Raw genomic sequence first — 22,598 nt, 5'->3', positions numbered from 1 at the left:
CTTTGTTTTGATCAGTGGAGTGTGTTGATGAGGAAGATAAAATTTTTGCTCTGAAAAAATGAATTTTGGAATTCTATTTTTCTCAGCTAGGTATGCCTTAAGGAACAATTGTTTTCTATGCAAATGTTACCTACATGAAGGTCTTACAACAACTAATCGGACTAGAAGAAGCCTTGTAAACAGCGCCAGGTATGCTAAACTAAATTTTCTTAACATACCTAAACGGGACACACTCAGGTAGAGAAAATTACCTGATGTGATGGCATAACCTTCTGTACATAAAATATCACATCTTAAATGCAAGGAGTAAAACATTCTAAATATTTGTGAAAAAGTTTAGATAAAAAAGTTCTGGGTATCAGGAAATGCATAACATAAAAACCCGACTGTCTAAGAAGATGTCATCTCACCCAGATTTCCTTTGTGGCCGAATCTCTAATCTCCCCAAGTTGATCTAATGACTTCCTGTTAATAATGCAGGTATTACTCATCACATGTACTTGATATGACCAGGGTTGATCTGCTGCTCGCAGGCACCTGCCTGGTGCTTTTGGATATTTATAGCTGGCATCCCTAGTCTGGTTATTATTTATTTTCAATAAAACCTCTACTTTTGAATATAATTCTGTCTTTCCAAATCTATTGTCAGGTCTCTGATGCCAGGGACTTTTTTTTTTTTTCCCTTAAATAAGATAAAGAATATAAAGTACTACCTCAGGGACCTTGCAAACAGATGGCTTCAATACATTTTTTTTTTTGAAAAATATAAAATTGGGTACATTGCAGTGTCTTGCTAGAAATTCGTCCCTGAAGTTTGAATGAATTAAAACCAAACCAATCTTTCGTCATAAGTACACACTGAAGAAAGCTTTACTGTTTATGCACCTTCATAGAACAATTTTTCAATGTTTTATGTACTATTTGGTTTTCTCTACATTTGAACTAGTCAATCTTACTAAAGAGCTTGCTTTCATTTTTCTCTTTGTGCCAACAATTCGGCCAGTTGGTAAATGCATAGAAATACAAAGTAATATTAAATAATGAAATCTAATAGTTTTGCCTGTCCAATAGGCATTTCTCTTCTTTAAATATCATCTTCAGTTTCTACAGGGAAACACTCTTACTCTTTAAGCTCAAGCTATAGTGATTTCCTCTCAGTTGTTACAATGTGCCCCCTTCCCTCTCATCAGCATATACTGTTCTCTGACTAGAACACGCAAACCCATTCTTCACAAGCCTTACTTTCGCATTCTTCAGCTTTCACCTTAAATGTCACCTTTCTCAGCGTGGCCTTCCCTGAACACACTAAATGTGCCTCACCCATCCCATTATTGTCCCACCATCAGAGACTATTGTTTCCATCAGAAACCGTGCAAAATTTATAATTATTTCTTGCTTACTTGTTTGTTTTTCACTAACCATCCCCTAAAACACTTAAAAGAAAACAAACACAGTGTGACAAAAATTACTTGTCACTCTCAGGATCTATTTTTCCTCCTTCCTTTTAGAACCCAAACACCTTGAGTTAAGGCTTTGCTCACGGCCACCTAGAGACTGCACTTCACAGCCTCCCTTGCAATTAAACATGGTGACTTTATGAATAATAAGACTGCTTGTCTTGGATTCTTTCCATTTGCCTCCTGGTTTTGAAATGGAAATGGATACTCATCAATGCCCGACCAATTCTCTAAGAGTTCCTTGTCTTCTTAGAAGAGCCACTTAAAATTCTAAGTATGATTAACTTTAGGAGGGGAAGAGAAATACCGAAGCTGTACAGTAAACTTTCTATAAATTATTGTTTGAAGGAAAAAATATCTATTCACTAAAAGAATTCACTAACTCTTTGGGTCCTCAGTGGTCTGTGAGGTAGATAGAGCAGACAAAATTATTTGAATTTGACAGTTGAGAAAATAAAGGTCCAGAAAGGTTGAGTGACAACTCCAGGTCAGCCAACCAGTAGTGCAAGACTGGTTCTTATTTCAAATCCAATATACAGGATTTGAGCTCTCCTCCCACAGATTCTGCAGAAGGTTTTAACAATCAGTTTGATTACTGGTGTGGCTGAAGCTTAATTATACACTTTAAAAACAGCGTGGACAGGTCTCCAGTTGATATTTGGGGATTCATTTGTTTCCCTCCACAGCACTTTTAATTTTGTATTGATGTAGAAAGTGCGGCTGGACAGCACATGTTCGCTTTTTCTGGCATTTAGGCAGCATTAGAAGTAGCACCCTAAATGTGATGTGGTAGTGTGGTGAAAGCAAAGGGGTTAGAAACGATCAAGACGGCTGTCCTTAGAAAAGCAAGCAAGTCACTGAGTTTAAATGAAAGGAACCTTGTACTTTTATGACAAGGAAACAGAAAGATGTTTGTGCTTGTTACTTTATTCATCTGGCTCTGGGTATTTGGGAATTCCAATAGTTAAAAAAAGAAAAATTAGTTAACTGAAGGCTGAGAACCTTTTCCCCACCCTGAAATACCCTGGGGTGATCACAAGACTTTCTCAGCATGTTACAATGCAGAAAGATACTAATCTTGAAAGGCATTTTATCTCACTATGGTCTTCCTATGGCACCTTGACTAGCGTGCCATTTTTATTTCTCTCATCTCTGTCTGGTTCTGGTTTTCTGAGGTGAAATAACTTGCCAGAGGGGAACAAATCAGTCATGACATGTACTTTAATCAGCCACTGACCCACTGTCTACTTTATGAAGAACAAACACTTTTCCTTGAAGTATTGAATAAACAGTAAAAACCTAGAAGGAATATAAGTCTGTATGTTTTCTTTTCAGAATAAAACTTCATCATTTTTAAGTTCAGATGTCCTATGATCTGAAATTCAGTTGCGTTCTATTATGTTTTCGCATTCCATAAGAGTTTGCAATGACACATTTCATGCACAAAGAGAGGATTAAAAAGAAAAACTGCTTATGATCTGAATTTTTAATGCCCTGAATTTTTGTGGCTTGTAACTCAGAATTTAAAAATTTTCTTTTAATTTGCATCATGCACTAGGGTATTGTTAATAATGAACTAGAAGAGAGGCAGAGTGCTTTACCAGTCTCTGAGAACAGTGAGTGTGAATTAGTATATGAAACATTAGGGCAATGGGTCTGTAGCAATGTTGGGCTCTTCTCTACTCAAAAAGCGATCCAAGAATATTTCTCACACCCATCTTTATTCTCTCTCTCTCCCTCACTACCAATGAGCAACTACTGGTTATCAAGTGATGACTGTGTATCAGACAGTGCTAAATATAATCTCATTTAATTCTCAAAACCACCCTATGCATTTGATGGCATAACACTGTACAGATGAGGAAGCTGAGTTACACAGCAAATAGACAGCAGAGACAGGCTTTGGATTTCTTCCCAAACTCTTGCCCTGAATTATTACACTATATGTATTGAAGACAACTTGGCCCCCATGACTGGCAAATGCCTTATAGCCAAAATACATGAAGGGCACTTGCTGGGTATTCTGAGAGGTAAGACAAACATAGTCCCCAACAGTCATAGGCTATAACATTATGAGGACAGATGGCCTCAGCCTGTGGATCTTGGACCAACACTTTTTCAAAACAGCCTTTTGGCATCAGTCGGTCTCTCTTATTACTGGCAAATATTACTCCTTCTGGCTCGTTTTTAGGCCATATCATTATAACAAAGCAGGCATGTGGTTCAAGAGGCTGATCACATACAAGACCTCCCTTTCCAGCCTTTGTTTCATTTGAGTTTGCCAATTTGACCTTAATTTGTGCCCAGCCATTGGTAACTTGCTGCGCATACAGGTCCAAGTATACAGTTGAAGCAGATCCTGCTTTTACATGTATGCATACATGGCCCTTTAAATGATGCATTTTTTCATTTATCCCAACTGGGCCAGGACAGGAACTTGTAAAACATCCTCCCTCCAATCAAACCCTTAAATTGTTTGGACGTGGAAAAAAATACAGATATGAAAGCAAAATCCATTCTCAGATTTAAGAGAAGAAGAAAGGAGGAGGTAAACAATAGTATAGAGTAGACACCTGCTTAAATAACCGAGAAAGAGAAGGCAAGACAGTGATTACACAAGATGGCCTTTTATGAGTTTATGAGTTTTTTTCCGAACCAAATGACATCTCTTGAAAATGAAATAGGAAAACTCTGCAAACTGAAAAAAAGAAGTGGCTTCTGACCTTTGTCTAGGCTCTGGAATGAATGAGCACACCTGATTATGATCAGTGTCAAACAATATTTACCAATTTCTACGAAACTGTGAATGTAAAGAAAAGGCCACGAGTCATGAACAACTGAGAGGAAATTAATTGCAATATTTACCGTGCAGATTCTGACTCATCATTATTTTGATGGAAAGCTTGGTTGTTTTCAGTGGTTACATTTACATTCTGTAAGAATCTCAATTTTATCAAACCACATTAACTAAGAAAATACTTGTGAGTCAAGCTATATTTTACATGCAAGATTCAGAAAACCAGCAGGACCCCTGAATGTTATTTCTTAAAGTAAAATTTGGGGGAGAAATAAATTACTGAAAACTGCTGACATAAATGAGGTCTACCTTAAGAAAACATGATAGGCCATAACTTGATCTTATGAAATAGGTAAACTAGGGGTTAGTTGTTTGTCCACCTTTCCCCAATGGAAACAACCATAATATCCAAAAAAACGGAATTGGTTAAATAATGCATTTCTACACAATGAAACACTAAAAAGAGTAACAGATTTATTTATAAGTGACCTAAAGAAATTTGACATGGTAAGGAACAGCGTATATAGTAAGATTTCTCACTCTCTGTAAAAGCTTAGTATACACAATAACCAAGTCTAAATGAACCATTTCATAGCACTCTCTTGACACTGGTCATTGCAGGGAGAAACAGGGACTGCAGGACTTCCTGCCCTCACCGACATGTTTCTGTAGTTTTTGCTTTTTTGGTTTTTTTTTTTTTTTTTTACAATGAATAACTTTTGGTAAAAAATTAAAACATATAATAAATAAAAATTGATTTTGCAAAACATTTAAAAATTATATAACTCTCATTTCTAATGTTCTTTATTAGAAATTTGGTCTTAGAAGCAAATTTTCAAGTATTCCTTATTTCAATTGATCTTGGTCACAGGGTTCACAGAGACAAAATTCTATTTGTATGATTACATATATGCTCTCTTACTGTCCTTCACACAGATGGATCTTGGCTGTTAAAAAATGCTTTATTATTTTTATTGATAATTTGGATACGCCTCAATGCCCAACTAGATAGGCATTAGAAGGGGGCTGTGGTTTGCCCTAGGCCACCCTTTTGTGTTGTCTGTGTCAGTTTCACAACCATGAAAAGGAGAGAAAAGGGAAGTTTTACTTATTCTCTTAACTGAGAGGAAGATTGTGAGCACTGATTAAAGCTGGAAGGACACTTAGAAGAAAAGCATGTGATTATAAGGGCCTACCTTATGAAGAATATGGCTGGTTTTCTAAAACACATTAAGGCAAGAGACAGATAGAAGTGATGAAAGTTATTTAACGCTCTGATGTCGGAGTATGATAACACAGGCAACCTAACCATGGACTGTTATTATAGGCCATTGTTTCACTGCCGTGACTCCTAGTGATGACAGCAGCACACAGGGAGGGTGGGAAAACTACCAGGACAGCATGAGTAAACCTTCTGTCATTCTAACACCGAGTAGGCCAGGGCAACCGGATGGTTATCTATATGGACTCATCTATTCTTATATAGGCAAAAATGTCGTTTACACTTGTGCTTGGTTCAAGAGAAACAACTTCATAATCAAGTTTCAAATGGAAAATTACGTAGCTCTAGAAAATCTAAACCCAATAGAGTGTGACCCTTTAATAACTTATTTTTCTTTAAAGAAATAGACATGTCTAGTGTGGAAAATTGTTAAACAAAGGTAAGCAAAAATAGCAAGAGTAGTAAAAAAAGTATAACTCATAACTGTATTACTGAGAGGCAATGGCATCAAAAATTTTGGTAAATGTCTTCACAATTCATCCATCTGTTTTACATCCAATGTAAATATGTGTGTGTGTATAAAATATGAATGGCATTATCCTGTTCATACTAACTTAACTATTTTACACTTAACCCAGTCTTCTCTGAACTCATGGTTTTACTAACCCAAAGTTCTCTGCCCAAGACTGTTTGCTGTCCTTTAAAGCAATGACTCCAGATCTAGAACAGCTCAAGTTTCTCCTAAGTGTCTGAGATGATTCACACTTACTTTCCGAGGTTTCACCTTATCTTGTAAATCATACTGGCCAATTCCTTTATAGCTGATTCCAAGCCACCAAGGAAGTCCTTGTTTATCCTGGAAGATGGAAAAGCATGAAAACCAAGACCTAATTGTTAAGTCTTTTAGAAGTAGAGTAATAGTCACCAATTTCATCCTTTAACAAGTTTCTGCAAGTCAAAATAAAGCTGTCTTGGTAAACAGAACAGTACTTAATAACCTAACTTGTTATTAAAATGCCTTCTTAGTGTTCCTTCAAATAAGATTTATAAGTCAAAACAAATACTGTTAATGCCACCAAAAAGAATGGAGTATTAAAGCTTTGATTAAACAGTTGGAGAAGAAATAAAATGTAAGTAAATCAATTAAGAATTAATCCAGAGTATAAAGCCAGTTATCTATTAAAAAAAGAAAGAAGAAAGAAAGAAAGAAAGAAAGAAAGAAAGAAAGAAAGAAAGAAAGAAAGAAAGAAAGAAAGAAAGAAAGAAAAAGAAAAAAGCTTTATGTTCTTAAGACCAGCAATAAAGGTCAGGGAAGTTTCCAAAAAATTGCAAAGATGTAAAAATGGTTCCAAAACCTGATGTTTGTAATACACTTAATGATGAACATGAGAATACTGAAAAACTCTTTTGGAGAACTATATAATTCAATGACAGGATATCCGAATAATGACTTCGAGGTACATATGGGGAGAGAAGAAATTTTCTTCCCCATAAATCTATCTTTTAGGTCTTACAAAGCCAAAGATATATCAACATAGGGAAAGAAAAACTTAGGCTGAAACATATATGCATAGGCAAACACACTAATAATCAGTAGAAATTAAAGTTGCATTAGTACATAGTTTTAGTACAGGGTATCCTCATTATGCAGGTATTTATTATCCAATTCCCTACCGTTTTGAATTGCAAACATTGTCGGAACTTGAAAAGTCACTCAAGACTGATTGATTATAAAATTATTCCTCTTTCAAACAAGACTCCTTTCTTAACATTGTTTTATTCCTTAACATCTTGCAATATTTCTTAGTCAATCTCTTTCTGCTAATAAACATCCGAAAATATTACACAAATACAAAATATACTGATTGAAAATTGGTACTGAAAATCTTACAAAAATGTGATGATTTTATGAAGCTGTTGAAATGACATTGGAGAGTGCAAGATTCTCATACAAAGGCACTATCAAATGACTATCTGGTAGCATTTAAACGCTAAGCAATTGGAAAGAGAAAAATAAGCAAGAAGAGCTAAAGGAACAGGTGTGCTAAAAGAGAACAATCTGAATATCTTAGGATTATAGAGGCTTTGGGAGAACAAAATGTGCTTTATAATTTGCTAAAGTGTCAAGATATAATCAGGCTTTTATTTTTTAAGAAAACCAATACTATTCTAAATGCTCAGATTTCTAGAGACAATTAAAATGTGTGTGTGTGTGTGTGTGTGTGTGTGTGTGTGTGTGTATTTATGTGATTTTAGAAAGTCAGTGTTGTTCGCTAACTCTCACAAAATACCATGGGCATTATAAAAGCTTTGCCACATAGAACTATTTACCTTTACTGCATAATAATGGACTCCATAAGTTGGTAGAGCTTCTACTATTTTCATATACCTATGGAAAATGAATATATATTATAACCTCTTATTAAAATAGAGGACCCTTCTGGGAAAAGTAATTTAAAGAAACAATTTGTATTCACTTTTCTCATTATAACCATGTCTTTGACTAAAGCAGAAATGAAATAAACCATTCTACTGAATAATATATTTTATTTTATCTTGCATATTAAGATTTCTATGACTTAAAAACATACCATATTGTAGTATACACTCAAACTCAAGTGTTTTTTAAACTAAGCATCTAATGATGCAAAACAATGATAATCAACTTTTGGGTCACGTTCATAATAAGTAAAAATTAAAGCTATTCCATGTATTAGAGAAATATACTTAACTTTTAAGTCAAATCTCTTAAAAATGTACACTTAAAAAAGGTGAATTTTTTTGTATGAAATCCTGATTTTAAAACATATGCTCCTCCTATTAAAGCAATGTTGCTACCATTTGCTATTTTCAATTCAACAAGTATTTACTGTGTACCTATAAGACTTTATGGCACAGAATAAATTATGTAAGACTGCCTCTCTGCCTACAAGAAATTAACTTCCCATTTAATACAAGTGGACTTATTGCTGACATTTTGAAGATCAATTGCTCTGGACTTTGTAATCAATAATTTGATCATTTAAAATAATAAATGGTCTATATGTAAATGAGTATAATAGTTTAGGTAAATGTGCCCAGGTCGTGCAATAGTCATATGGCACAGCCAGAATTCTAACTGAGTTGAATTTTACACTCTAAGGCCTTAACTACCAAGTTAGTCTGTTATTTGGAGCCAAAACGATAATGACCAGGGGAACTTAAAGGACTCTGCATTTAAGTAAGTACATTTCATAATATGCTTATCAGCCTAATCTAAAAACCTTTAGGGAAATTGTTTTTCCTTTTTTTTCCAGTTCAGAAAATAGGCACGATGAGTTAAAATGTCAAGGATTCAACTTTAGGACTGCTAACTTCTGCATTTCTTCCTTGAAGATCACAGGTATGCTATCATAAAAGGAGATTAGTGTAAGAGGCAGAAGTATAGGGGAAATCTATACACTGACCAGGGGAATGGCAATCTCCAAGGAAATAATTCTCACATGCTCTGAGCTATAGTCAGGAGTTTTTAAAAAAACTTCTATGGCCATAAAAGTTACTCTACAATTACTATAGCAATAAAGCAACATTACCTTTTATAATTATAAAATTATAAATTTAGTTTTTATAATTAAAAATTTTTAATGTAGTTTGTGAATTGTTCGTAGTAAATGAATGGTGACTCTATAAGTGTAAAATGCAGAAATATATCACTATGGCCTTTTTTGGTAGCATGGAAAACAGATTATCCAACACCAACATTGTTTGTTCCACCCAAAGTAGAGTCACAAACCAGGCAACCAAACATGGCCTCCAGACAGGTTTTGTTTGGCTCATATTGTATTAAAATTTTCTTAAAATGACTTTGCAATGTTTAAAATGGGATTTAAAAATTGTAAATTCCAGCTTTTTGGGGGGGAAAAATCAGAAGATCCTGCAACATTATACTTGAATTGTGGAGTAGCCTTACCTCTACACGAGGTTCTCTAGTTCCCCACAGTCCCTACCATTCCTTAATACCCCACACTTGGCTTACATTTCTCATTTTTGCTACCTGCCTGCCTGACACTGATGGCATCTGAACTAATTAAACCAATACATGGAATGAACCAAGACATTTTATAATGGAAAGATATTTCTAATCAGATGAGGACTATATACACACAACTATACTACAGAAATCATTTCAGATGATTTCTATAAACAGAAAACGTTAAAAGTATATCTAAGCAAAAAAAAAAAAAAAAAAAAAAGATACTTACCGAACCACAGCTTGACCTCGAGTCAGACCTTTGATTTTCAAATAATGCTCAATTACCCTGTCCTCACTGTAAAACAATGAAATGAAAAGTATGGCAAGGCATGATTATCTGAGATACAAACTCATCCTAAGATTCTTGACTGGCTACTTGAGAAACATGAGAAGAAAGGCCTTCAACAACTTGTTTGGGAGAGAAGCTGGCTGAATTTTGTTTCTGTAGGACATAGATTTCTGAAGAATGCAAGCCTCAGACTTTTGACAACCTCGTCATAATTTTTCATTTATATTTTATATAACATATTTATATAATATATTAATATTTTTAAAAATGATACAATGTCAATTTATCAAATGAAAAACTAATGTCCTTTGCCATTGAGATCAGCAAGTGTTAGTATTAAAGACATTTTCCTTAAATTATTCAAAAAGGTTCAGGAAGAACTAAAACTATTTCTGAGTTTATATTCAATTTAAAATACTACTATCACTACTCAGGGATGCACTGCTTTAGGAGGAAACCTTTTATTATTGTCCTAGGATAAAACATGCTGACTAGAAAGGGAAGAAATAGGCTAAAGTCCAGCAACCCTTGATATCATTCAGCAGTTAGACCCTACAATCAGACAGGTAGCTCTTTCAGTCATACCTCATTATAAAGTAGAAGAGTAAATGTTTTTATTTCTATATATCTGGTAATCAATGGTAATTGTTGTTGTTGTTTTTTCTTAAGAAACTATCACTTCACAATGATTCATTTAGAAAGTTCCAGACTCAGTATACAATGTAGGCTCACTACTCATTTCCACTATTTATTTGAGGAATGTATTCTAACTTTCATATTAAAGCTATTAATGTTGAACATTTATTTTGTAATCAGTTTTTTAGTGAAAAAGAAAATTATCTTTAGGGCTTGAAGTCTTAAACCAAGGAAATACATTTAAAAGGGAACGTAAGTAATTCAAAGGGGAAAAAAAGTACTTTTCTAGGAAAACTGTTATATGGAAATGGGTACCGCGGATTCATTAAAATACAAACAAATAAAACAACTCAAAATATACAACAATTTCCAGCCATAGAGAAAACCTCTGGTCCTTCAAGTCATTTCTGGTTATTAAGAAAACCTCTGTCCAAGGAAATCTGTATTTTATACCATTAATATTGCACTCTGCTAGGTTAAGGCCATATTACACAATGACCACACATTTACTGAGCATCATGTTTACTTAAAAGCACACTTTACAGACCTTTTGCTCACTTGATTGAGAAGGCACACAGCTGCTCTTTACAAATGACTACAATCTTGGTACAATGATTTCCAGTGAGCTTTGACAGATCCTTTCACTGGATCAAGGTCTACTTATGGTTACTCTGACATTTGATGGGCAATTGATATTTTCTTCACTTGCATATTTTTTAATTTCCTGAAAAGCATGCAGTTCTCAGTAGAAGCTGTGATAATGGGGTCACTTGCTATCTTGCTTTGGCTTACCAGTAAGCAAGGGATGGATGCTCCTGAAGAGTTTTCGTTGGAAAGGCTGGTAATGTCTTTAAATCTTTCCTGGCATTTTCATCACTAAAAGAAGAGTAATATAGTAATATCAGTCACTGTTACCTAAAATATTATCCAAGCTAGTCACCAGATGAAATTTGAAAAATAGCTATAGCACACCAAAATGTTGTCAGCAAATATAAAGCTCTAGAGATAGTCCTTAATTTGACAACCCTTCAAGTCATCTGATATTTTAAAGTTTAAAAAATCAAAATAAAATAGTATTAAGCTGCCTTAATCCTATTTTCCCCACTCTTCTCATAAACTTGCATCAATTTGCATTGTATATTTCCTGTATGTATCTATATTATTACATAATTATTACATAATTATATAATAATTATTACATACATTCTGTATTTTATTTTTACAAAGCATTTTTAAAATTTCATTTTATACTTTCTCTAAATTCCTATAGCAATCTCATCATTATCTTTAGTGGCTACATAATATTCACCATGTTGGAATACTGGTTATCATACTATTCACATAATATCACCAATTTTTCATAATAGATATTATTGCAATTAAAAGGTTTATGTAGACCTATTACTCATCTGTTATTTCCTTACAACTCTCTGAAATAAAATAGACCAAGTTGGCCACCTGTAAAAATCACCGAAATAGAAGATGACTTCAAAAACATGTTTTTAATGAAACCAAAGGTATCACTCAAATTGCATCAAGTGAACTCAAATGTACCTCATGTAAGGTCAGCTATTACCTAACTTTAAAATGGTAAAATTCTGGTTGTCAAAAGAGAAGGGTGTGGTCTTCATGGAATTTAACAGAAGGAAGAACAGGTAATACAACCCAGTCATAGTTGGTCCTGCACTGTATGAAAGAAAAATACTCTCTAACTCCTCCAGGTATTTAGGGAAGTAGTCTATGAGGAGACAGACGTGACTGTCTAGGGTCTATCAGAGCCTAGGATAAGTACATTAAAGAGCTACTCAAAATCCTGATCAAACTAGTATTCACCAAACAGCATATTGGTAAATCTTCACCTTCTTTCCACCTCTTCATATCTTTACCATAGCCACTCTTTGTTGAGAAGTTACCAAGAGCTGAGGCACCATGCAATGCACTTTTGGGGCATCATTTACTATTACTCTTCCTATGTGGGAGGTACTATTATTACCCACACCTTACAGGTTAAGAGTGTGAGGTTTAGAGAGACTTAGTCATTTGTTCGATGTCTCACAGATACTACTCACAGAAGCCAGAAGGCAACACAGCTTGTTTGGCTTTAAAGGACAAGACCATAGCTCTTGTAGCCTATTACCTGATCCTCCAACAGACTCCCTAGCGTGCTCTAGAGAGTTGATATAAACATTCTCATTTCTTGCAAGGTATGAAAAGCGTAGCTCCCCTTAACCCTCACCTCTAGTTATAAATGTACCCACTGAACCAATTAGTTTCAAAACCCATCACTTATGCATTTTTACATTAGCTTCCCTGGAGTTTGCCTCAGTGTGAATCATGATACCAAAGAGATGAACCTCTAAATGGAGGACCAAATATTGAACCTAAGGTGAATCTCTTCCCAAATCATTCATTCAATACCCACAGATCAACTGTTATAGATCAATTGTTATCGGTCAAACTGGGAACCAAGTATGGCCTGTGGATAGGTTTTGTTTGGCCCACATTGTTTTGTGCTGTATTAGAAACTGCTCACTCCTGACATTTGATCAAGTTTGGTGTAAGTGATTCTCCTTCACTATCTACAGAAGTCTGTTTTCTGGTTCTGGTTTCCAAGTTTCTTCACCATGTCACAGGAGCATGAAGTGAACCCACTGAAGAAACTGTACATAGACTTACTTTCAGTAATAAAAACAGATAGTTAGAGTTGAGTGTCACCTAGCTTGGAGACACTATGATTTGTAGGTGTCAACATTTCATTTCAAAACCAGGTTAGTGGCCCTTTCTAAAGGTGAAAGATCTGGCTTTACAAATTATTACAGGAAATAAAATCACCTGGATCCTGTTCTTACATAAGGACAAATCTCTCTATTCATTTGAAATCTGAGCAGTACAGCTTAACCATTTTGACAGTCTTGAGAAACTGGTTTGGGCTTCCTGAAAACTAAAATATACCACAACCCCATTTATTCATATTAAAGGTCACCTGTCAACTCCCAGTAATGATATTTATTTTTCTTAATAATTTCTTTTATGCTCTGTCCTTCAAATCTCATTTTCTTCCCACAGAAGTTGGCTTGTCAGTTTATGAAAGGCAAATGCATGTGTATGTTCTAAAATGACAGACTAAGTACAACACTTTTGTTATTAATCATCACCACAAAACACACATGTGTTATCTTCTGGGTCCATGAGAATTATATGCTATGTCCTAAGAACTCAGCCTAGTATTGACTTATTTTTTTGAATTATGGTTAATTTTGTGGCAATCAAGAAGCTGCTATTTACCATAAACTCATTTATTTATTTAGAAAGTATGTATTAAGTGTACATACTGCATACCTAGCATTTAGAAGAAAGTGTCATATGATAAAGTTACCCATTTTCCCTAACCTCATTGGCCAAAACAATAATGTGGTTATCCCTAATTGCGAGGAACACTGGGATATGCAGTCTTTATTCTGGGCAGCCACATGCTTAGCTACAAATTCTACTCACATAAAAGAAAGGGATATTGGATACTGGGGAAAAATAATCAGACTTCATTGCTGATAGGGAACCACTACTCAGACCTTAGTAATTTCTGCCATGTGGGAATGTGGATCCTCTATTGATTGCATTTTTTCAAAAATAAGTCAAAATCCTCAAGTGTAATGTAAAATATCTGAATTTTAAAATACTGCCTCAACCAAAGAACCAACCAACCAATCAACCAGCCAACCAACCAAAGATTAAAACTAAAACACTGTGTAGGCTGTGTAAAACATACCAGCAGACCATCGTTATCACTTTGCAATTTCTGGCATAAACTATTAGTAAAAAATGGATAGGGAGATGCCTTCTCAGCTTTCAACTTGGTTTCTAGTTTTAGAAAATTTATTAACAGTGCAAAATTGTCAGTAGCGCACGAATAAAAGAGATGCATGAGTAATTTTGATAAATGTGGAATCTGGGCCATAACAAATTATCACATTCTCAGGAAAGAACACAATCTTATTTCTTTGTATTAGAAAAGGTTCTTCTTATTTCTCCAAATCTGGTTGTTTGTGCTATTGCAAAGCATCCTTTCCTTATGAATATATAACGTTACTTTCCTATAAGAACCCATTCAATAACTCATTTCAAACAAGCCACCACTGATATTGAGGTGACTGAGCTGTGGACCTAGCTGTAACACTAAATGAGAGAGCACTGGTAAGATTCAAACATGATTGAAACAGGCGGCCTGGCAGAAAAATAGGTTAAACCTTTCAAAAAACAGTGCACAGCAGTGCACTGAAATACAAATGGCCAGCAGAGAGAAGCAAGTGTTCCGCTTCGTAAGTATGCAGGGAAATGCACATTAAGCCATCAGTGAATCACCATTATGTACCTGACTACTAAATTTTTAAACTTTGACAATACTTAGTTTACATGAAGACATGGGGTAACATAAACTCCCATCCGTTGCTAGTGAGAACGTCAGTTGGTATGATCATTTAAAAAATTTGTATATGCTATGATCCAGCAATCCTTTCTTAGATATATCCTTAGAGCAATTTACACAAAAGAATAATGTTTATAGTGGCATTGTTCACAATAAGACAAATAAAAGAAACAACCTAAATATTCCATAACAGTAGAAATGATAAAACTGTAATGTAAGCATACCATGGAATACCATACAGCAGAGAAAATACAGTATAGCTTCACACACGATGAATCTCACGAATGTTAAGAAACAAGACTCCCCAAAACATATACATCATAATCCCATGTATATAGAGTTCGCAAACAACCAAAATGAAACAAGAGAATGATATATAGGTGATCAAAGAATAAACCAAACTAGAAAACATGTCATTGTACTTTGGAGGAAAAAGGATTTTATTGCAGGGGGAGGCTGTAGACAGTGGGGAGGCTATCCACTGGGTGAGGTTGCAGCAACATTCCTTGCTGGGAGTGGTTATGTCGAAGAGGAATTTGCACTCAAAAACTAATCAGCTCTTTGTTCTGCTTCTGTAGATATGCTTGTTGTATCGGCCTTACTCAAAAGTAACTAAAAAAACTCGTCCTCCCTTTGGCTTGCTCTGTCTAAGCAACAAATGTAACTACCTATAACCACAGCAATTCCTGCTGCTTTGTAATACTATAATGCCACCTATAACTAGAGCAACTCCTGCCAAATTTTTAAGGGTCTGAGGACAAATAAACCAATCAGCCCTTGCCAAATAAGTTCTATATAAGGAATGTTGCAACTGAGCTTGGGTCCCAGATCTTCAGAGCGCTAGCTCCTCTGGGACCACTGGTATAAGAAATCTGAGTTCTCCAACTCTCCGAGTTCTGCTGGGTTTCTCGCTGGTTTGATCTTTGCATCTTTTCTGCGACAATGTGGCCGCACATTTTCTAATTTGTGCCTTAAACTACATATATATTTTATGCATTCTTCTGTGTGGTATAATCCACATCACAAACTAGATCAAATATAGCTAATGGGTGGCAGTGAAGGTACTCAGAAGCAAGCTCACTGCCATTGAGAGGGAACTACCAGGGTTTTAAAACACTGGCACATTATTCTAAAGTTAATCTTGATCATTTTCAGCGTTTAGGACCAAGCAGGATTTCACATTTGAGTGGACTGACAGTAACTGCGTACTTATTTGTTTACCCTCTGAAGAAACCTGGTCAGGGAATCTTCCCAGAATCTGAGGCCATGTGGATCCACTGAGTTTGCAGAGGCAGTGAGGTCTGCCTTCAGCACAGAGGACAGGCAAGCAGGGCAGCAAGCTCAGATTATATAACTCAGGATCAACCTCAGGATTTGGAGGGAGAGCCTGAACAGCTGGGAGGTGAGCAGGCACAGTTGGGGATGTCTCTGCCTTTACCCAGTAGCAAACGTACTTATCCTGTCTGGACATTCTTGACCTAATAGCAATGGAAGTGTTATTTTAAATATGCACTTGACCAGAATTGCCAAGAGGGGCTGATTTCTCCACGTCGTAGCCAGAGAGAATACCTACAAATGTTAAGGCTTGCTGCCTCTCAGCAACAAAACCATAAATTGCTTTTATCATTTCAGCAGGAATTCAGATGTCACAATGAAGAACATGCTTGTGTTTTATCTGATTATATTTTATCCGATTAGGCTGAATCTCTCCATTAGGTATTCCAGATTCCTTTTCTGACAGCTTTCTGGAAGGAAGTGGCCCATGACCCACCATTTAGCCACTGCAACCGTGTTTCAGGCAATGATTCCTTCTGGCATTCTCAAGCCCCCTTTCATGGCCTGTTGTTTTTCTTTACTGACCTCAAAAACCCTGTAGGAATGTGCCGGCCTACTCATTTTTGAGAAAGCCACATGGTTGGCAGAATCAAGGCCACCCTTTGTGTTTGCTGGAGCACTTGTGTGGAAACAGCCACCCCCAGCAAATGTGTGCACCTGCTTGTAGCTAATTGGGAACTTGCTCACAGTGACAATCAGCCACCTGCCATTGTGAGGCTGGAGGGCAAGGGAGTGCTGGCAATTAGCAAACTATGGGTGCTAGCACTTCCTAGAGCAAAGGACACACTGAGTTCCCTGGAAGATGGTAGCTGTCTATGCTCGGTGTTGGGGCATCCCTAGGTTTTTAAGGTAGTTTGAAAAAAAAAAAAAAAAAAAGCCCAAGCTCCAAACTTCCCTTTTCTTTTTGATGCTAAAGCTCTTCCTTACCTGAAATCTAAAGAAAAGGTGCTTAAAAAGCACATATTAATTATAATGACCCAAAGGCAATGTATATAGAAACTTCACTTAGAAAGAAATAAGCTAAACCATTTAAAATGTAACCTGGGACTGCAGTCTCCTTTTCATCCACAGATAAGCGTAGCTCAAAATTCATATTTCGTAAGAGAGCATACACAAATGTAAAAAAGCTATTGTTACTACCTGTTTGGACACTCAAGAAAAAGTCTAACATGTAGCCTAAATATCATCAAAAATTAAATAACAGGTTGTGAGAAGGGGCCTCTGAGAATTTGGGCAAGTTGTCATGCTGGGAGCTCTATTTAATGCTGTATTCCAAATTTACTGTCATTGGGAACTGCACTAATTAGAAAATTTGCCATTCTGGTGTTGCCTTATACAGACTCTGGTGATAAGCCACTTTCTTACCTACGCTTGCTAGAAACCTGTGGAGGCTGTCAAACTTTTGCAGATACTGAATCGGACCTGGTAATGATGACTGTAGCAGTTAGAGAAAGTGTATTTCATGTCTGTTACATGGTGTAATAGGTGCCAGTTTAACTATTAAAGCATTGGAGCTGGATCCAGTGTTTGAGGATGTCAGCTTGCTTAAACATGTCATTATTAAAAGGATATCAGTTACTGTGTATAAACACTAATTTCCTCCACTAATCTATTGGCATTGATCGACATAGCTCAGTGATTAGCAGCAGTTTAAGGTGTGTTATCAGTTTACTTAGAGCAATTTTTCGCTGGCCAGATTGCCTTCAAATCACCCTTTTCAAATGAAAAGAATCATGTTTCTCTCATTTGTCTGGGAACTTGGCTTTCAATGATGAATCTATTTTCTCCTTGATATATTAACTATGGAGTTCTAACAGTACATTGCTCTCTACAAATTTGTAGGTAGAGTGATAGTAAAGGTAACAAGAATAAGAGAACACAGTTCAGTTGACCCTTGAACAGCATGGTTTGCACTATGTGGGTCCATATATATGCGGATTAAAAAAAAAAGTACCGGTACTGTTTTTGATCTGCTGTTAGGAGTCCACGGATGGGGAGGGCCAACTGTATGCACTGGTCCATGACATTTTATGTAAGGGACTTGAATGTCCACAGATTTTGATATCTGCTAGGGGAAGAGGGGTTTTGGGGGTCTTGGAACCAATTTCCATGGACACTGAGAGTAGTTAAGATTTTGGGGAGTCAAAAGGTATACTTGAAGTTTGACTGCACATGGGTGGGGCCAGTGTCCCTAATCTTCGCATTGTTCAAGGTTCAACAGTTACCAAAGTTCCCTGACCCCTGACCTGCAGTATCAGTATTATCTGTTAGAAATGCAAATTCTTGAACCAGAAGGGCTAAACTGGACCCAGCAATCATTTAACTAATGGCTTGAGAACCATTACAATAGAATAATAGAATAAACACATCATGAAACGCAAGGAGATTTTCAAGAAAGAGGTAGTAATCAACAATTTAAAATAAGAAAGAAAGTCAAGGAGGCTGAGGACAGCCTAGGAGGTTAGGTGCGGGAGACTTGTGGAGGCTGACTAGCAAGCAGTGACGCAGTGAGCACTGCCGTTCAGTGCCTGGAACAAATGCTTTGAACGACAGCTCACACTCGCTGGGCATTACGAGGTGGCAGAAACTGGGATAACCCTCTCTCTATAGGCGTACCATGCTATTGTCACTAGCACCCCCATTTCACAGATGTGAAAACTTAGATTTAAGAGATCAATTTAAATTCACACAGCAAGAAAGTGCTGCGACTCCAAACCTCTGCTTTATTTAACCACTTTGCCCAATTCTTCCAAGACTCCTAAAAGAGGACAGAAAATGGGGAAGGAACAGGTAGGGACGAAGGGGAATACTTTCTTCAGCTTAATTTGGAGCTTCAGAATTTATAATTACAGTGGGCACGGATTGATTCTATTAAAATATTTGCTTCTTGAGTGAGAAAAGGCTTATTAAAACTAGATTAATCTGGAGTAGTCAAAAACTGGATTATACGGCATAAGAGATCGAAACACAGATAATCAAACCAAAATGACTGGTCTATAGTTATCCCCTAATAGCAAAGATACCGAATTAAAAAAATTTTTTTTTTCTAAAAGAGCTACAAAATCAGACCCCAATCATTTTCAGCACAATTTTAAAACAAGGCATCTAAACTCATCTGAGCCTCACTTCAGGTGAGAAGCCCAACACCCCAACAAAGGCTTCTTAAACCACACGGCAGACCTGATGCCCGATTTTTCATACTGATTCAAAAAACTCATAGTAAGATCTCTACCCCTGCAAATTATCTCTGTTACAGGATACCAAGGCCTGGCAGCAAAGAGAGAAAATTGAAAACAAGCTGTCAATTTTCATTCATAGTCAATCATATGCAAAGGCAGAAATCTCGGCCTCAAATCCACTCAACGTCTAGTGCTGCTACTGATTATTGCAAATAATTAGTTTTTAAAAAGTGCTTATAGACAAGTAATTTCATTATAGCTAAAATATTTGCCCTCCTCATTTTCTACTCCCCAACCAAACCCCAGCTAGGTGGTTAAGCAAGCAGAGTTCATCTGGTCCAGCCCCTGAATTCACAGCTGAGGGGAATGAGACCCACAGATGTATGAAGACTCACCAAAGGCCCTGTAGTGAGGTGGTGCTAAATCTAGAGGAGCAGTGGCCGGTTGGCTGGTTGTGGGGACTCCAGGTCGGAACAGCAGCAGGGAACAGGAGGAAGGAATTGGAAAGATAGCGTGGAGAGGAGCGAGAGGAGGAGGAGGGGCCAGAAAAGCCAGGCCAGCTGGGCTAGACCGTGCTCCCCCTCCCAATCACAGGTCCTTCCATTCTTGGAATTTTCACTCCACCCTTTAAACATTTTTTGATCATACCTCAGGACAAATCAGGTTGTAGTTATTTACAGAGTGGATGGTGAGAACTAAAATACATAACCCATTCTCCTGGCCTCTGCTGAGGCTAAGGGTACCCCAGTGCTTCTGGGAAAGGGAGAGGGTGGCCCTCTCTTCATCTTGACAAAGTGAAGCTCCTTCATTGGGGTTCAGGTGTAAGCATATATTTCTAGGCTGCCTCTGGTCCCCAGCTCTCTCAGACCTCTCTTTCACAGAATAATAATAATAATAATAATAATAATAATAATAATAATAAAAAAACTTGTGGCTTTAAAGGAGACTTTTTCAGGCAAATGCTGTGTGGCAGACAAGCGCTCACCATTTTACTTATAGGAATTCATTTAATTCTTATAGAAAACCTAGATGTAGGTGAATATTTCTAATATATAGGTAAGGAAATGGAACTGGTACATGGGCAGCCAGGATTTAGATGCAGGCTATTGCAAAGCTTCCATATACTTAGAAACAAATCAACACACTAACAAACTCACTGGCCCTAGACCTATGATTTGCAGTAGTAAAGTCTGGACTTAAAACTGGATTCAGTCCCAGGTCTCCATGTTCGAAGGAGCTTTTTGGTGTTAAATAATCTAATCGTTGTAAGCCTTGGTTTCCTCATTACAAAGATAGGGATAGTTACCTCTCTTAGGAAGATGACAATAGGCTGCTGTGAAGGCACTTGTCTATGTTCAGTAAATGTGTTCTTTTATTCCTGACTGTACACAAAACCAGATACTGTATTTTACCAAACACTGTATTCCTACCACTCTTAAACCAGGCTGGGATGGATTATACCACTAAGAATCCCCAGTGAGTGATCTAGGTTAGAGTTGCTAGTTTAAAAATATAGGACATACTTATCCTAAAAGAAATATTTTGTGTTTACCTGAAATTTAAGTGGGCATTCTTTATTTTTATTTGCTAAATCTGGCAACCCTAAGGGTTGGGGATAAATGATGTGAGAAAACTTCGAAAGCAACTTGCCAGGTCCCAGGTTGTAAGCAGTTTTAGGATTTGTTCACTAGATCCACAGTAACTAGTAGTTTAGCCATGAAACTTGCTCCTCCAACATCATGACCAATCAGTGTCAGACCCTCCTTATCTCAGCACTCTCCTAAAGATGCAAGAAAGCAGCTTGTGTTCTGGGAAACACAGTGTGCTCTCAGTTAGAAACTCCTTTGCCATTAAATTTTTGTCTGTGTTCTAACTGGTAACAAAGGACACATTACTCTGTCCATCTGCATGCTTGATAGGAATCAACTGTCAAAAAATTTTTTTAAGTCTAAAAAATTTCTAATAATAATGAAAATGTGATGAGAGATTTTTCTAAACATAAGCCAGCTCTTTGAGGTTTCCGATCATGTCTACTTTGAACCTTTAACTCTTTTAGAAGAAACACAATCCATAAGAATAACTCAGGCTGAGAAGCAGGTTAACATGAAAATTTGTAAATATTTAAAATAAAAACATTTTGCAAATACGTGGAGACAGAAAGTAGAATGGTGGTTGCCAGAAGCAAAGGCAAGGGGGAATGAAGAAATTGTTTAATGGGCACAGAGTTTCAGTTTTGTAAGATAAAGAGTTCTTGAGATTGGTTGCACAATTTAAATATATTTAACATTACTGAACTATACACTTAAAAATGGTTAAGAAAGTAAATTTCATGTTATATATATTTTACCACAATTTAAAAAAGTACCTCTTAAACAACTCTAGAGTTAGAGAAAAGGGCACATGGAAGACAGCACAATCACACAGAGAGTGTTTTCCTACAAAAGAATGTAAAGTCAAAGAAATGTATCCCTCTCCTGGGAAATTTCCTACCAGACAAGTGAAAATTATTTATGGACAACTTAAAGCCCCAAAGATTTATCTCTTCTTCCTGCATGTGTGACTCAATGTGCCATTCCTGATCATACAAGAACCAGATTAACCACACTAGCCTTTCGAACACAGATAAGACTGAATACATGTTATGTTGTTACTCAGCGTTTTTTGAAATCAAAAGGCACTGAAATATATATCAGCGAGGGACTATAAAAGTCATCCCGCCAAATGCCATCCTGTAGCTCGCACTGGAAGGTTCTCACTTTGAGGAATGGAAGAAGTTCATGTCACGCTACTTTATACTCATACCAAACACCAAATGTGCAAATGTCTTAGCCAGCCGTTATTTGAAAAGACCAACTAGACTGTTTCATTTTAGTACAAAGTAACAGTGATGGGCATAATGGGCCGGCTCGCTCCTAGAGAAGAAAACTGAGAATGCAAATAAGTTAGTAGCTGTTTAAAGATATAATGGTTTGGGATACTTACAACATACTAGGTACTGAACTAGGCACAGGGCATGGGTTACTTTAGATAATTCGCACAATAGCTCTTTTCCACAGATAAGATTACCATCTCCATTTTACAGATGGAAAAACAGGCTTAAGGAGGCGAAAGTGCACACAGTTCCTCAAGGTTAAACTGGGATTAGAATGCAGGGAGACTCCAGGGTTTGAGCTGGTAAGGACATCATAACGTTGTTGCCAGAAACAAGCTACACAGATTTATCTGGCGTGTGGGTCTAGGAATTCCCG

At 36.6% G+C, this 22,598-nt stretch overlaps 1 protein-coding gene across 5 annotated transcripts in view; it reads right to left on the bottom strand.

Moving 5' to 3' along the window:
- FRMD4B (FERM domain containing 4B) overlaps window positions 1–22,598 on the bottom strand; it is a 301,185-nt gene that overhangs the window by 27,861 nt on the left and 250,726 nt on the right. For all 5 annotated transcript variants that reach the window (XM_036219480.1, XM_016119212.2, XM_016119211.2 and 2 more), the window contains 4 exons: window positions 11,206–11,289; window positions 9,718–9,783; window positions 7,808–7,865; window positions 6,246–6,332 (listed from right to left, as the gene is read on the bottom strand). In XM_036219480.1, coding sequence (XP_036075373.1) covers window positions 6,246–6,332; window positions 7,808–7,865; window positions 9,718–9,783; window positions 11,206–11,289 — 295 coding nt within the window. The remainder of the gene's footprint in view (window positions 1–6,245; window positions 6,333–7,807; window positions 7,866–9,717; window positions 9,784–11,205; window positions 11,290–22,598) is intronic.

This window comes from Rousettus aegyptiacus, unplaced genomic scaffold (genome assembly GCF_014176215.1).
Source record: "Rousettus aegyptiacus isolate mRouAeg1 unplaced genomic scaffold, mRouAeg1.p scaffold_m13_p_4, whole genome shotgun sequence".
NCBI lineage: Eukaryota > Metazoa > Chordata > Mammalia > Chiroptera > Pteropodidae > Rousettus > Rousettus aegyptiacus.
The sequence above is the reverse complement of the archived record's forward strand: the minus strand, read 5'-3'. Positions and strand labels throughout refer to the sequence as shown.